The 13,986-nt window shown below is 33.5% G+C and overlaps 2 protein-coding genes across 16 annotated transcripts in view; one reads left to right on the top strand and one right to left on the bottom strand.

The window, feature by feature from the left end:
• SPAG16 (sperm associated antigen 16) overlaps positions 1-13,293 on the bottom strand; it is a 1,454,415-nt gene extending 1,441,122 nt beyond the window's left edge. The window contains exon 1 of the mRNA XM_078328429.1: positions 13,044-13,293. Coding sequence (XP_078184555.1) covers positions 13,044-13,123 — 80 coding nt within the window. The 5' untranslated portion in view covers positions 13,124-13,293. The remainder of the gene's footprint in view (positions 1-13,043) is intronic.
• The window catches only part of IKZF2 (IKAROS family zinc finger 2), a 170,655-nt gene that overhangs the window by 134,216 nt on the left and 22,453 nt on the right, over positions 1-13,986 (top strand). The gene's annotated exons all lie outside the window — the stretch shown is intronic.

Genomic DNA, 13,986 nt, shown 5'->3' with positions numbered 1-13,986 from the left:
AGGTCCCTAAGAACTATGCTAAAACCACTCTGCCTGTGCTCTATAAATGGAACAACAAAGTCTGGATGTTGTTTTCAGTATGGTTTACTGAATAATTTAAGCCTATTGTTTAGACACTGCTCAGAAACAAATATTCCTTCCAAAATATTCCAGTTCGTTGACAGTGTACCTTGTCAACCAAGACTTCTGATGGAGGTGTACAAGCAGATTAATGTTGTTTCTATGGCTGTTAACACAACATCCATTCTTCAGCCCATGTTCAAGGAGTAATTTCAACTTTCAAGTCTTAAGATGTGCATTGTATAAGGCTAGAGGTGCCATAGACAGTGATTTCTGTAATGGATGTGGGCAAAGTAAACTGAAAACCTTCTGGAAAGGATTCAGAATTTTAGATTATGCCATTAAGAACATTTGTGATTCATCTGAGACGGTCAAGATATTAACAGGAGTTTGGAAGAAGTTGATTTCAACCTCACGAATGACTTTCAGGAGGTTCAGGACTTCAGTGGGGAAAGGAACTGCAGATGTAAAAATAGCAACATACCTGGAATTAGAAGTGGAACCTGAAGATGTGCCTGAATTACTGCAGTCTCATTATAAAATGAGAACAGATGAAGAGTTGCTTCATACAATGAGCAAAGAAATTCATCTTGAGATGGAATCTTCTAGTGCAGATTCTGTGAACATTGTTGAAATGACAACAGAGAATTTAGAATACTACATAAACGTAGTTGAAAAGCAGTAGCAGAGTTTGAGAGAGTTGAATCCAATTTTGAAAGAAGTTCTACTCTGGGCAAAACGCTGTCAAATAGCCTCACATGCTACAGAGAAATCCTTTGTGAAAGGAAGAGTTGACCTACGTGACAAACTTCATTGTTGCCTTATGTTAAGGAATTGCCACATCCATGCCAGCCTTCAGCAGCCACTAGCCTTATCAATCAGTAGCCATAGACATCGAGGTAACAACCTACACCAGTGGAAAGATTATGATTCGGAAGGCTCAGATTATCTTTATTATTTATTTATTTAAGACAAGATCTTGCTCTGTTAGCCAGGCTGCAGTGCAGTGACACAATCACAGCTGACTGTAGCCTTGACTGTCTGGACTCAAGTGATCCTCCCACCTCAGCTTCCTGAGTAGCTGGGACCACTGGTGTATGCTACCACACCCTGGCTAATTTTGTATTATTTATAGAAATGAAATCTCACCATGTTGCCCAGGCTGGTCTAGAACTCCTGGGCTCTAGTGATTCTCCTGCCTCCATTTCCCAAAGTGCTGGTATTACAGGTGTGAGCCACTGCACCCAACCTCTTTAGCATTTTCTGGCAGTATTTTTTAAATTAAGTTAGGTACATTGTTTTTATACACAATTCTGTTGCACACGTAATAGACTATGGTACGCTATAAATACTGCTTTTATCTGAGTGACCCACTTTATTGGGATATTTTCTTTATTGTGGTGGACTGGAACTCAACCTACAGTATCTCCAAAATATGCCTGTAGTTTGATGAATTGAAATTTCATTAAAAGGAATAGTTTATGCAATTTGGATTATTCGTTTAATCTGTATACCTAATAAAAGCTTTTAGCCTAGTAAAGGCTTACTAGCCTTTATGTTTACATTTTATTCCCCATAATGAATATTTTGCACATTTGTAATAACGAAACAGTATCATATATATATGTGTGTGTGTGTGTGTGTGTGTGTGTGTATGTATTTTTATATATATATATATAAATGATGCTGTTTCTCATGTGTCTTAGATTTTACTGTACCATCTCCTGGCCACAATATAACTTTTTGCACCTTTATGCTTTAGCTCTTTTTCCTACATTCATCAACCAATCTATTAAATAATTTATGTTACATTTACAGTGAAAGTAGTGAGCATCCCTCAATTTTTTTTAATATATTTATATTATTATGACTATATAATCCCACATTTTAGGCAGTTCTTAAATATATGTTGTATGAATAACAATCGATATGTATTTTTAGCAGAACTGTAAAAATTTGGAGAGATTAAGCATCTACCTCTGTTTATTAAGTAATTATTTTATTAGCAATGATAAAAATAAGCAATAAAATATGTTATGTGCTAAAGAAATGCTGGGGAAGCATAACTGTTACACTGCCAAAATATGTTACAATGTGTATTTTTGCTTAATCCCATTTTGCTTCCTTATTTTAGATGTTAAGTTCAAGAAATCTGGGGAAACCTGTTAACTTAAAGTGATAGAAAATTAGATGCCAACAACTTAGATTCTTATGAAAATAATCTTACATAAGACATTTTCTTTTCTGAATTGTGACTTTTCTTTCCAGAGTGCCCAAAAAAATAAGAAGCAGTTTTCTTTTGCTTTCAAATGTCTGTGATTTTACTTAAAAAGTCACATCCATACTTTTTTATGTACAATTTTTCCTGGTGTTTATGTCCCGTATAAGATTTTCAATTTACTTTGAAAATTGCTATTACATTATAAAACAAATGGCAATATTTGAGTGGTTAATAATGTTAGCTCTGTGGATGCAGGAATGACATTTGTCTGGTTCAGTGCTGTATCTAAAACACCTAGAACATGGACATGGAACACTGGAGGTTCTCAAGACATTTATGTTAAAGGAACTAGATGTCTTTGCTCAACACCTGGCATATCCTGTAAAAGAAGAGTAAACAGTATTAATGCTGTGGGGTGTAGTGGCTCACGCCTATAATTCCAAGCACTTTGGGAGACTGAGGTGGGTGAATCATCTCATGTCAGGAGTCTGAGACCAGCCTGGCCAACGTGGTGAAACCCTATCTCTACTAAAAATACAGACGTTAGCCAGATGTGGTGGTGTGTGTCTATAGTCCCAGCTACTCGGGAGGCTGAGGCTGGAGAATTGTTTGAACTTGGGAGTCAGAGGTTGCAGTGAGCCAAGGTCATGCCATACACTCCAGCCTGGGCTACAGAGCAAGACTCTGTGTCACCAAAAAAAAAAAAGGAGGGAGAGAGAGAAGAAAGGAAGGAAGGAAGGATAGTATTAATGCTGGCTTTTTGTGCCTCTTTTACTGTCATAATGCAGTGTTCCTCATAATATGTTCACGAAAAATTATTTACTTGGGAAACTACTATTTGCTAAAATTAACAAATTGCACTATATTTAAAGTTTTTGGGGAAAACATTGGGTTAAATAAATTTTGTTTGTTTGCCTTTTTTGTTATTGAAGCTAAACATCCGAAAGAACCTCTGATAATGCTCATGTATATTGTAAATCTTTAAGAAATCCACATTAAATATACTGTCTCACAGACTTGTTTAAAAATTTAACATTCATCCCCCTACCCTCAACTGCTTTAGTAAACTGTCCTTAGAGAGATAAAAGTTATTTTACTATAATGATTTTTGACAGACACCTAATTATCCTGAAATGATTTCATGTAACAGAGATTCTCTTTGAAAAATAACTCACTTTTCAGGTAGGGATCTGTTTCCTTCCTAAAATATTCTTTTCCCACTTAATCAATTCATTAAAAAAAGAAACCTAGAGTCATTAAGACTTCTAAAGATTTAGAAAAAAAATGTAGGTGTGGATATTTCTCAAAAATTCTGTATCAGGAAAAATTTTAAAACTTAGAATAGCAAACAAATCACGAAGTGGGAAACTACCAGCAATTTTGACCACATGAAAATGTAATATCTCTTTACATTTTCAAAAAAAAAAAAGCATAAGTCAATTAGGTGAGTCAAGAAATAAGGCAAAGGCATTAATATATATAGAGATTGAACAAACTGATGAGAAAGGCAAAAGCAGTAAGTCCATAATTGAAAAACAGGTGAAGACATTAAATAGATGATTTGAAAGGGTAGCATACAAATGAATAATCAATTTTTTTGATTAATATTTAGTTTCACTAATGCAAATATAAAAGAAATGCAAATTAAGTTGTATTTTTAGCTCAGTATTTCCCAAACTTTTTTGGTTCATTGTGACTGTAATGTCTTAATGATTTTGTCACAGTGCATTTATGGCTGAAAGAAATACAGTTTCATTTTATAAAGTAGTAAAGTCCAGACAATAAATAACTTAATAATGATTTGTGCCCTAACTACTTTTTATCCCTTTGGGAAAATCATAATATATAAATTGATACCTAAACAATTTATATATATATATATATATATATATATATATATATGACATAATTGAAAGAAATATAGTGTGATACAGTGTTGAAACTGAGAGGTATCAAATATTATTTCCCTCAGAATGGAAAGTATCATACAGTTATCCCTAAGAGTTTTCTTCAATACCCCAAGTGCCTTACTGCAATTTGAGCATGTAGGCTAGCACATAAGCGGATAATGTATTATTTTAATGATGGTATTTATTGTTGGTGACAACATAGTGAATATATAGATGTATGTAAAATAAATATATAGATGTTGCAAATATGAATTTTCAACACCTTTTTTGAGGCAGCAGTATAGCAATAGGGATCAGGCACCTTAAAATTGTTCACACGTAGAGTTTGTGCAATGTGACAGACCACTAATTCAGACAAAGTAAAACTTATGGTTACTAAGAATGGAAATAAATTAAATGCCAGTTGGGTCATATTGTCAGTGCTAATATTTCTTCAGAGTAATTTATAATTCTATAAGATAAAATTGTATTTCAGCCTTCTATATTTTGCCTTAGAAGTATTTATTAGGTACATTTAATTTTATTAAGGAAAAATACATGTGATATATGCATAATGCTCTGTTGCTAAATTTATGTTATGAAAAATGGTAAATACAGTTTCTGTATATAAATGCTTTGCTGTTATTTCTCTATGTGTAAACTTACATACATCTATATAAAGAATAAAACCTTTACCAGATATATTAGTGCTATTGTAATGTTTTATAGGTTTCACTAGGATAACTCTTGAAGCGACATATTTCAAGAAAATATAAGTGAACAAGACTTGGTTATGGTATATATCTTCATAACATCCTATGAATTTATGGTAAATGTTCTTATTTCAAACATTTTTTATGGCAATTTGACTGGTTCTTACTTTTTGGTGGGTATATGGGTCCTTAGGGGAATGGGGTCAGATATTTCTTATTTATTTACATAAAGACAAATAGATAAAATGCTAATAAATGCTACCAAATGATTTCTAATTGAACAGTTGGCCAAATTTTCAATTGTTTTTATTGGATATTTAATTTGCAATTCATTCCTCATATCTGGAATCTGTATCTGCATCTTTGATAGATTACACCAATAATTCTCCCATTTTTGTTACTATAGGGCTATTAGTAAGGGTCAGTATGTCAAAGAAGAGACTACATGTTAACTTTTGAGGCAATTGAGAAACACTGCTCTCTTTTATGTCTTAGAATCCTTAGTATTATAACACATCTTAAAATTATATTTATAGAAATCTATTTCAGTTATTTGAATTATAAAGGTAGCATCACTTCTGGGTATTTAATCCAATTAAAAATATAACTTTTACATCTAATCATGATGAAGTATCAGGGACCAGATTTATCCTCCCATCTTAAACACCTGGAAGATTAGACAAGATACATTAGATGAATTTTAGATGATAACAATAAACAGTGCAAGACCGTGGTCTCTGAAAGAGAAAAATAAAAATAAAAAAAACAGACTCGTGAGTCCTATGCTGCCCCAGCTTACTTTCTGGAGGCAATTTCCAGACCATAGCTCAGGGACATCAAACCCAGAGCCAGGTAGTCTTGCTGAGTTGAGAAGACAGATCAGAGACCAGCGAGACCAATGTGCTTAGTGCATGCAAAGCAGAGTAACAGATTGGAGGAGGCTGCATGGAAAAAGCTCTGGAGTTTTGCAGAGCAGAGGACTCCCTTGAAACTTTGGCTAAATTGTTATCTACTAATGTGTACGAGATAACTACCTGAAGCTGGGGAAAGAAACACTAGGAAGCAGAAGGCCAAATAATTTCTGAAGCGCATAGAAATCTGGGTATAGTTAGTTCTCACCAGTCAAAGTGAGAAGATCTTGTACTATGCAAGACATTGATTAAAGTCCTCAGAAGAGTATTGCCTTCATACTAGAGCTAAACTCATCATTAGACTAAAGCATGCTCTGGACCTGCCTTCAAGCATTTAAAGCAAATTTTGAAAGGATCAAACTAATTCCAAGTAACATTACTGCATATTAGAATAAGTCAGCCACATTGTAAAGAAATGCAATAAAATCTAAAATAAACTAACGGAAAATCACAATATCCAGCATTCCATTAAAAAACTAACAGATATGCAAAAAGGTAGACAGTATTATTTATAATCAGGAGAATAATCAGTCAATAGAAATAGATCCAAAAATGGCCAAAATAGTGGAATTTGAAGACAAAGTTGATAAAACAACCATTATATATATACTCCACATATTCAAGAATATAGAGGAAAACATGAACATGATGAGTAGAAGTGCCGCTTAGAGGGAAATATATATTTTAAACACTTAGTTTTAGTTTTTTATATTGGAAATAAAGAAAATCCCAAACTAATTTGATCTGAGCTTCCTTACGAGATTTAAAAAGAACAAGATTAATCCAAAATATGTTAAGAAAAGAAATAAAAATGATAAAGACAGAAACCAATGGAAGAGTAAAACAAAAATAATAGAGAAAGTCAATGAAATTGAAGGCTGATTATATGAAAAGATCAATAAAATAGATAAGACTCTAGCAAGATCAATCAATATAAAAAGAGAACACACAATTTGACATCATCTGTAATAAAAACACTGGAACATTGCTAAAAATTCTATAGCCATCGGAAGCATAATATAGGACTATTGTGAACAACTTTATGCCAAATTCAGCTAGACAAAATAAAAATAGAAATTATCAAATCTCATTCAAGAAGAAATACATACTCTGAATAGCCCATATTTATTCCAGCAATTGAAATTGAAGTTAAAAACCTTCCCACAAAGTAAACTCCAGATGACTTCAGTGGTAAATTCTGTCAAATATTTAAGGAAAATGTACTTTAAGAAAAACATTAAAGGAACAAATTCCTCCAGAGAATAAAAAAGAGAGCGAGGGCTTCAAACAAATTATTATGTTCAGCATTACAGTGACACCTAACTCAAAGATATTACAAGAAAAAAAAAATCCAAGTTAGAGACTTTAGATCAGAGACAACATCAAGAACAAACTGAAGATAGAGCTTTCAGACAAACAGGGCACATGTAAAGCAACATTTATGTTATACTTTTAAAAGGAAACGGAGTTCTTCATGACACAGAGGCAAAAGTCCTTAAAATTTTAACAAATCGAATCTAGAATATATAAGCAGAGTAATATATCATGACCAAGTGGGATTTATCCTAGGAATTTGAAGTTGGTTTAACATTGGGTGAAAAAAATCGTCAATATAATTTTCCATATTAAGAGACGAAAAAAGAAAAGTTTTTAATCTATTAACCTTGAAAGTTGCAGAAAAAGTATTTGGCATAATTCAGCATTCATGTATTATAAAAATTCTTAGCAATAGAGTAGAAAATAACTTCCTCATCATTATGAAGGTTATCGATTGATGAATGTAAAAAGAAAATATGGACCCATATCTTGTCTATTGTGAATAAGGATGTAATCAGCATGGTAATGCAAATATTACTTTGACAAACTGAGAATAAATCAAATGTATTGCTATATGCTAGGAATGAATAGTTGGACATTGGAATTTAGAAAGCAATGCCATTGATTATAGCATCCAAAAGTGTATGAAATACTTAGAGATAAATTAAGTAATATGTGTAAGAACTGTGTGCTTAAAATTATAATACGTTGCTGTAATAAATTAAGGACTAGTAAATGGAGAGATGAAGCATTATCATGATTTAAAAGATTAAATATTGTTAACATGTTGGTGTCTCCTGAAACTGAGCATATCACTTCAAGGCAATTTCAATCAAAATCCTAACATGCTTTTTAACAGAAATTGGCAAACTGTTTTCAAACTTTGTTTGGAAATGTAGACCTAAAATAGCCAAAATAACTTTCAAAAGGCAAATTTGGGTGACTTACACTACCTGATTCCAACTTTATTTCTAAGACTTGCTCTGTTGGTTTAAGGATAGACATAGAGATTAACAGAATGAAATAGAGTCCAGAAATAGACCCCAAATTAATCAATCAATTGATTTTCAACAAAGGTACTGAGATAATTTAACGGGGGGTAGGATAATATTTTCTATAAATGGACCTAGAACGATTCTTAGGCCATATATAAAAATTAAGTTGAAATAGCCATAGACTTTTGACAACTATAATAATAATGTGAATAGATGTTAAACACCTATTTATATGTTTTCTCTATACATATATAAATATTCTGCAATATGTGAAATAGTATATACTTATATGTAGTACAAACACATATTTCTTGAGTGGTAAGGGATAAACATCCAAGTTAGAGACTTTAGACCAGAGACATCAAGAATAAACTGAAGATAGTAAGAGCTTTCAGGCAAACAGGGCACATGTAAAGCAACATTTATGTTATACTTTTAAAAAGAAACTTTGAAGGTTAGTAGCCCAGTAGAAAGAAGTCTTCAAAATGTTAAGAGAAAATTACTTTCAACCTGGAAATTCTTAACCCAACAAAGAGAGGAAAACATGGGATTCAGGCAGCAAAGGACTAATCATGAGGGAGACAAAGGAAAGTCCTGGATAACAACTCTGTAATAGAGCCAGGGTACCATCAGTCCCAATTGGAGAAAGGGGTGCCAGTGGTTGTGAGAAGGCAAGAGGAAAGTGGGGTTGGCAAGGACCTAAGATACTGTTTTGGGCTCTGAGTGTTTAGAACAGTTATTAGTAAGGTGTGAAAACCTCAGAGGAGGGGATAAGTGGCACTAGATACAGAAACACAAGCAAAGTAAAAAGTGAGACAATTCTTAACTCTAGGAAAAATTAAAAGCTGCACAAAAAAGGAAATGTAATCACTGTTGAGCCAAACAGTATGTTATGATTAATATTTCTATGAATACTGGAAATTTCCATTTCTGTACTGTTAATCAGAAACTATTATGTAACTGTTGAAGGACCACAGAAATAAGAATTGAGAGGCTGTTTGTAAGAGAGCTGAATCCTTAACAACTAGGTCAGAGAAGCAATAGATATCTCTAAACCTGATGAATAAAGATAACCTATATATTAGTTAGAATTATGAATATAATCACCAGAAGAAGGAGCTGAAAATGTTTGCTTTTTGGGATTTTGATTAGATTGCTTGGGGGCAGGTAGGGCAGCATGGGGAAGAGACTATGTATTTCATTAAATGCCACTTGGGACTATTGGATTTTTTTTTTCTAGTATGGGCATATGTAACTATGGTAAAAAGAAAAATAATCATTAAGACATTAATCAATAATCAAAAGAAAAGAACTCAGAATGCTAAGCAAAGTAATTCAGCCTTACCATAACTGTAGAATTTGAGAGAAAATGTTACTCAACAGCAGCAACAAAAATATCATTGCATAACATGGGGAAATGTTCAAAATATACTGTTCAATAAAATAAGCAGGTTATAAAATACAGTGTATAAAATAACTTATTTTCATACCAAAAATCTTCTCTTTGCATAAGAAAACACAAGAGGATGATACAGAAATACCAGACAGTTATTTTTAAATGATATAATTATGGATTTTATTGGTAACCAAGAAATATTTACATGGATTTTTGCATTTGGAATTAGAAAAAGATTTAAGAAAAACGAATAAGAGAAAGCTATTTAAAGAGTTTGGAAATGATATCATTCATAAAAACTCCACTTACTAGTTCTGTGAACAAGGCACCCTGCTAAACTCTTTGGAGGTTGCATAGATAACATAAGATATTGTTATAATTTCTCAAGAAGGTCAATATCTAACAGGGAGATGAAAATTTGTGTAAATACCAGTATAAAAGTCACAAATCATGTAAGATGGAGTGATAGACTGTTGGAAGTGTTCTAAGCATGAGGGTCAATACAGGAATAGTTCTTTAGTGATAAAGATCACTTTTAAATGGAATATAGTTATGGAGGTTGGAAGTGGAAGGACGTGGAGAATTTCAAGAGCTAGAAAACATGTGAAGCCATTACAGGAAAAAAAAAAAAAAGACTCAAATGTAAGTGCAAAGTAATTTTGACTGGAGCCTGGGGTAGGAGTGGGATGTGTGCTTTGGGACCAGATTTTATAGGGTGCTGAATGCCAGGTAAAGGGATTTCGACTTAGTTAAATAAAAGTGAACAGTTATTGAAAGTCATTGGAGAGGGGAATAAAATAATTACACATGGGAAGAGAAAGCCTATTTGAAGTCTATTATGCCAGCCCAGGTGAACAATAATGAAGGCCTGAACTATGATATTGATTGTGAGAATGAAAAGAAAGGATCAACTTGAAAATGATTTCATGAGTCCAGTATTTAGAATTTAGCAGCTATTTGGAAGTAAAAAAAGAGGTAGAAGGTAACAAAAGTGGGTGCATTGTTGTGAATCTTGAGTATTGGAACAGTGGTAAAAGTGGCAAAGAAGGACAGTCAGAACAAAGAGGGAGTTTTGTGGAGGAAGAGAGTTTTGGATATCTTCAATGTTTGATATGGTTTTGGGGGAATATCCATGAGGCCAGACTCAAAAGGCAGTTAAGAGTATGGATTTGAAGTAGTCATTCAGCAAATGCATATTGTCTCCCATGTTTAATAATTCTATATGTATTATCAATTTTAAATTGAGTAAAACAAGATCTCTGTTCTTATAAAGCTCATTGTTTGGACTAGGGAAATAAATAGATTATCAAATGGATAATTACAACACAGTTGTTATAAATAATGCATCAACAGAGTATGAACAGAGTTCTGTGAGAGCACAGAGGAGATGGCTGTGTCCTGATGTTCTTTGTTTGGGTTGTAGGGAAGGGATTTACTCAGATATTGAAAGATTTACATGGCCAGTTGGAGCTTACAAACATGGGAAAGTATTCTTGGCCGGATGTGGATGTTTCATAAAAATGAGCACTTCATTTAGAGAGCAAAAAGGGAGAACATTGTACTGAGAAAAATATCTGAAGGGATGTATATAACATATTTGCAAATTAGGAAAAAACTGAGAAGCAGTGAGGTGGAATGTAGAATCTGATCTCAGACACTAAAACAGACTCAAGACACAAGAAAGCTTGATAGTGGCCAAGAGATCAGGAAGACAGGGGATTAATAAGTCTATGGATTTAGTGATTCAGAGACTTTTTGAAAATGTTTCAATAATACCAGAATCAGTGTGCTTCAGTTGGTGACAATATGTAATAATAATAATAACTATTATAAAAATAAAGGTAGTGAAATATTGGTAATTTTATATGAATATATGTTATACATATTATGTATTGCTTTAAAGATAAACTCATGTACAGATAAACTCACATGTATAGGGAGTAAGTATAAACAATATTTTTACGAACTTTATTTTTAAGAAATAGTACAAAATGGATAGGAAATAGTCTTGTGGAGATAGTAGAGCCATTGAATTTGTAGGGATTGTTGGTGATATCTGAAAACAATTTTCAAAAGAGTAGTAAGGGCAGAATGTAGACTTTGAAGGCACTAAGTGTATAGAAGAAAATTAATGACTACAGGTCTCAGAAATCCTGAAATCCTGCTTTTTCACCCCCACTCCACAATATTATAATGACTACTCTTTTTTTCAATTATCACCTGAAATGTTCCTACTCCAAACAGACCTTCTTGTTCAACCTTTTCAAACTAGTTTCCCCATGTTATACTACCACACCCTTCTTTTCCTCCATATAATTTCCCACAATTTGTAATATATTGCTTGTGTATTTATTAAATGTCTGTCTTCCTCACCAGACTGTCAGCTGTGTATGAATAGGCATCATGATCATTTGTGTCCATTTTATATTTTAGCCTTGTCAGCGTTGTGCATAGTAGTCTGTTATTAGTCACATAGTGAATGAATGAGAGAGATAAACGGATAGAGTGTCTCCAGAGCAAATTTACTGGGAATAGATTAGTTGTTTAGAAATGTCCAAATCCAACATGTCACCTAATAATTGGGTTGCTGGAGTAGAATGGAGGAGTAGAATGGAGACAAAGAGTTGGGAAAATTGAGGTTATACTTTTAGAACAAAGTCCAACTCAAATCCCTGTTGGACTCAATGATTGGATGAAGAGGAAGAAGTGATACTTAAAAATAAATAGAGGATAAAATGAGAGAAGCTGAAATAAAGCAGATGGGATTATAATGAGGGTAGTAAAAAATGAGTAGAAAACAGTAAAAACTGTATGTCTCTTCATCATTTATCAGGTGAGTTGGGACTTTAGAGAGGGTTGTGAGCCAAGGGGAATAGAATGAAAACTATGTTTCAATTAAATTGAGAAGCTATAATGATTGCTTCCAGAAATAAGGGCAAGAAAATACAGGAGAATATGCTCATGGTACAACAGAGGCATCATAATGTGATGGGACTAATACCAGGGAAGACCAGGAAATGACTGCAGTAGTTTACAGTGTACTGTTAGCTTTAATATAAGTGCTTAGTAAGTATTAATTGGTTAATAAGCTTGTTCAGTGTAAATTCATTACTGTTTCTAGAGAAATATTACAGAATCCAAAATTGAGTAATGCTAAAAGCAAACAGATACTTTTTTGTTATGTAGTCCCATATTTTGGAACATAATTACAATTAAATTTATTTATATTATTTATACTAGATGATTTTAGTAAAACTTATTTTCTTGTATTTCTTTTTTTTTTTTTTTTTTTTTTTTTTTAATTTTTTATTTGATTATAGGTTTTGGGGTACATGAGCAGAGCATGCAAGACAGTTGCGTAGGTACACACATGGCAGTGTGCTTTGCTTTTCTTCTCCCCTTCACCCACGTTTGGCATTTCTCCCCAGGCTATCCCTCCCCACCTCCCCCTCCCACTGGCCCTCCCCTTTTCCCCCCAATAGACCCCAGTGTTTAGTACTCCCCTTTCTGTGTCCATGTGTTCTCATTTTTCATCACCCACCTATGAGTGAGAATATGCGGTGTTTCATTTTCTGTTCTTGTGTCAGTTTGCTGAGGATGATGTTTTCCAGATTCATCCATGTCCCTACAAACGACACAAACTCATCATTTCTGATTGCTGCATAATATTCCATGGTGTATATGTGCCACATTTTTCCAATCCAGTCTATCATCAATGGGCATTTGGGCTGATTCCAGGTCTTTGCTATTGTAAACAGTGCTGCAATGAACATTCGTGTACATGTGTCCTTATAGTAGAACGATTTATAGTCTTTTGGATATATACCCAGTAATGGGATTGCTGGGTCAAATGGAATTTCTATTTCTAAGGCCTTGAGGAATCGCCACACTGTCTTCCACAATGGTTGAACTAATTTACACTCCCACCAACAGTGTAAAAGTGTTCCTTTTTCTCCACATCCTCTCCAGCATCTGTTGTCTCCAGATTTTTTAATGATCGCCATTCTAACTGGCGTGAGATGGTATCTCAATGTGGTTTTGATTTGCATCTCTCTGATGACCAGTGACGATGAGCATTTTTTCATATGATTGTTGGCCTCATATATATCTTCTTTCGTAAAGTATCTGTTCATATCCTTTGCCCACATTTTCTTGTATTTCTAATGCTGTCACATGGCGATATAAGTTCTGGACAGTATTCTCAGCTACTTCCCAGGAATCCATGGTTCTGAAAAATAGAAGATAGTTTGCCAAGCATTTTTTAAAATGAATAATCCCTCCACAAATAACTTTTAAGATAGTTTACAAATGATTATGGTTATGAAATAACTGATCTCAATTTATGTGTACCTCAATCACAATCTAAAGATTTGGTGTAGTTTTCTTTTTAATCAGTACAATGAAACTTTTAGGCAGCCATGACTACCTTACCTTGTTACAGTATTTCAGTTCTTGTGACCAGTGTCATAGCATGGGTTTGTAAG

This window comes from Callithrix jacchus, chromosome 6 (assembly GCF_049354715.1).
Source record: "Callithrix jacchus isolate 240 chromosome 6, calJac240_pri, whole genome shotgun sequence".
NCBI classification, from domain to species: Eukaryota; Metazoa; Chordata; class Mammalia; order Primates; family Cebidae; genus Callithrix; species Callithrix jacchus.
The sequence above is the reverse complement of the archived record's forward strand: the minus strand, read 5'-3'. Positions and strand labels throughout refer to the sequence as shown.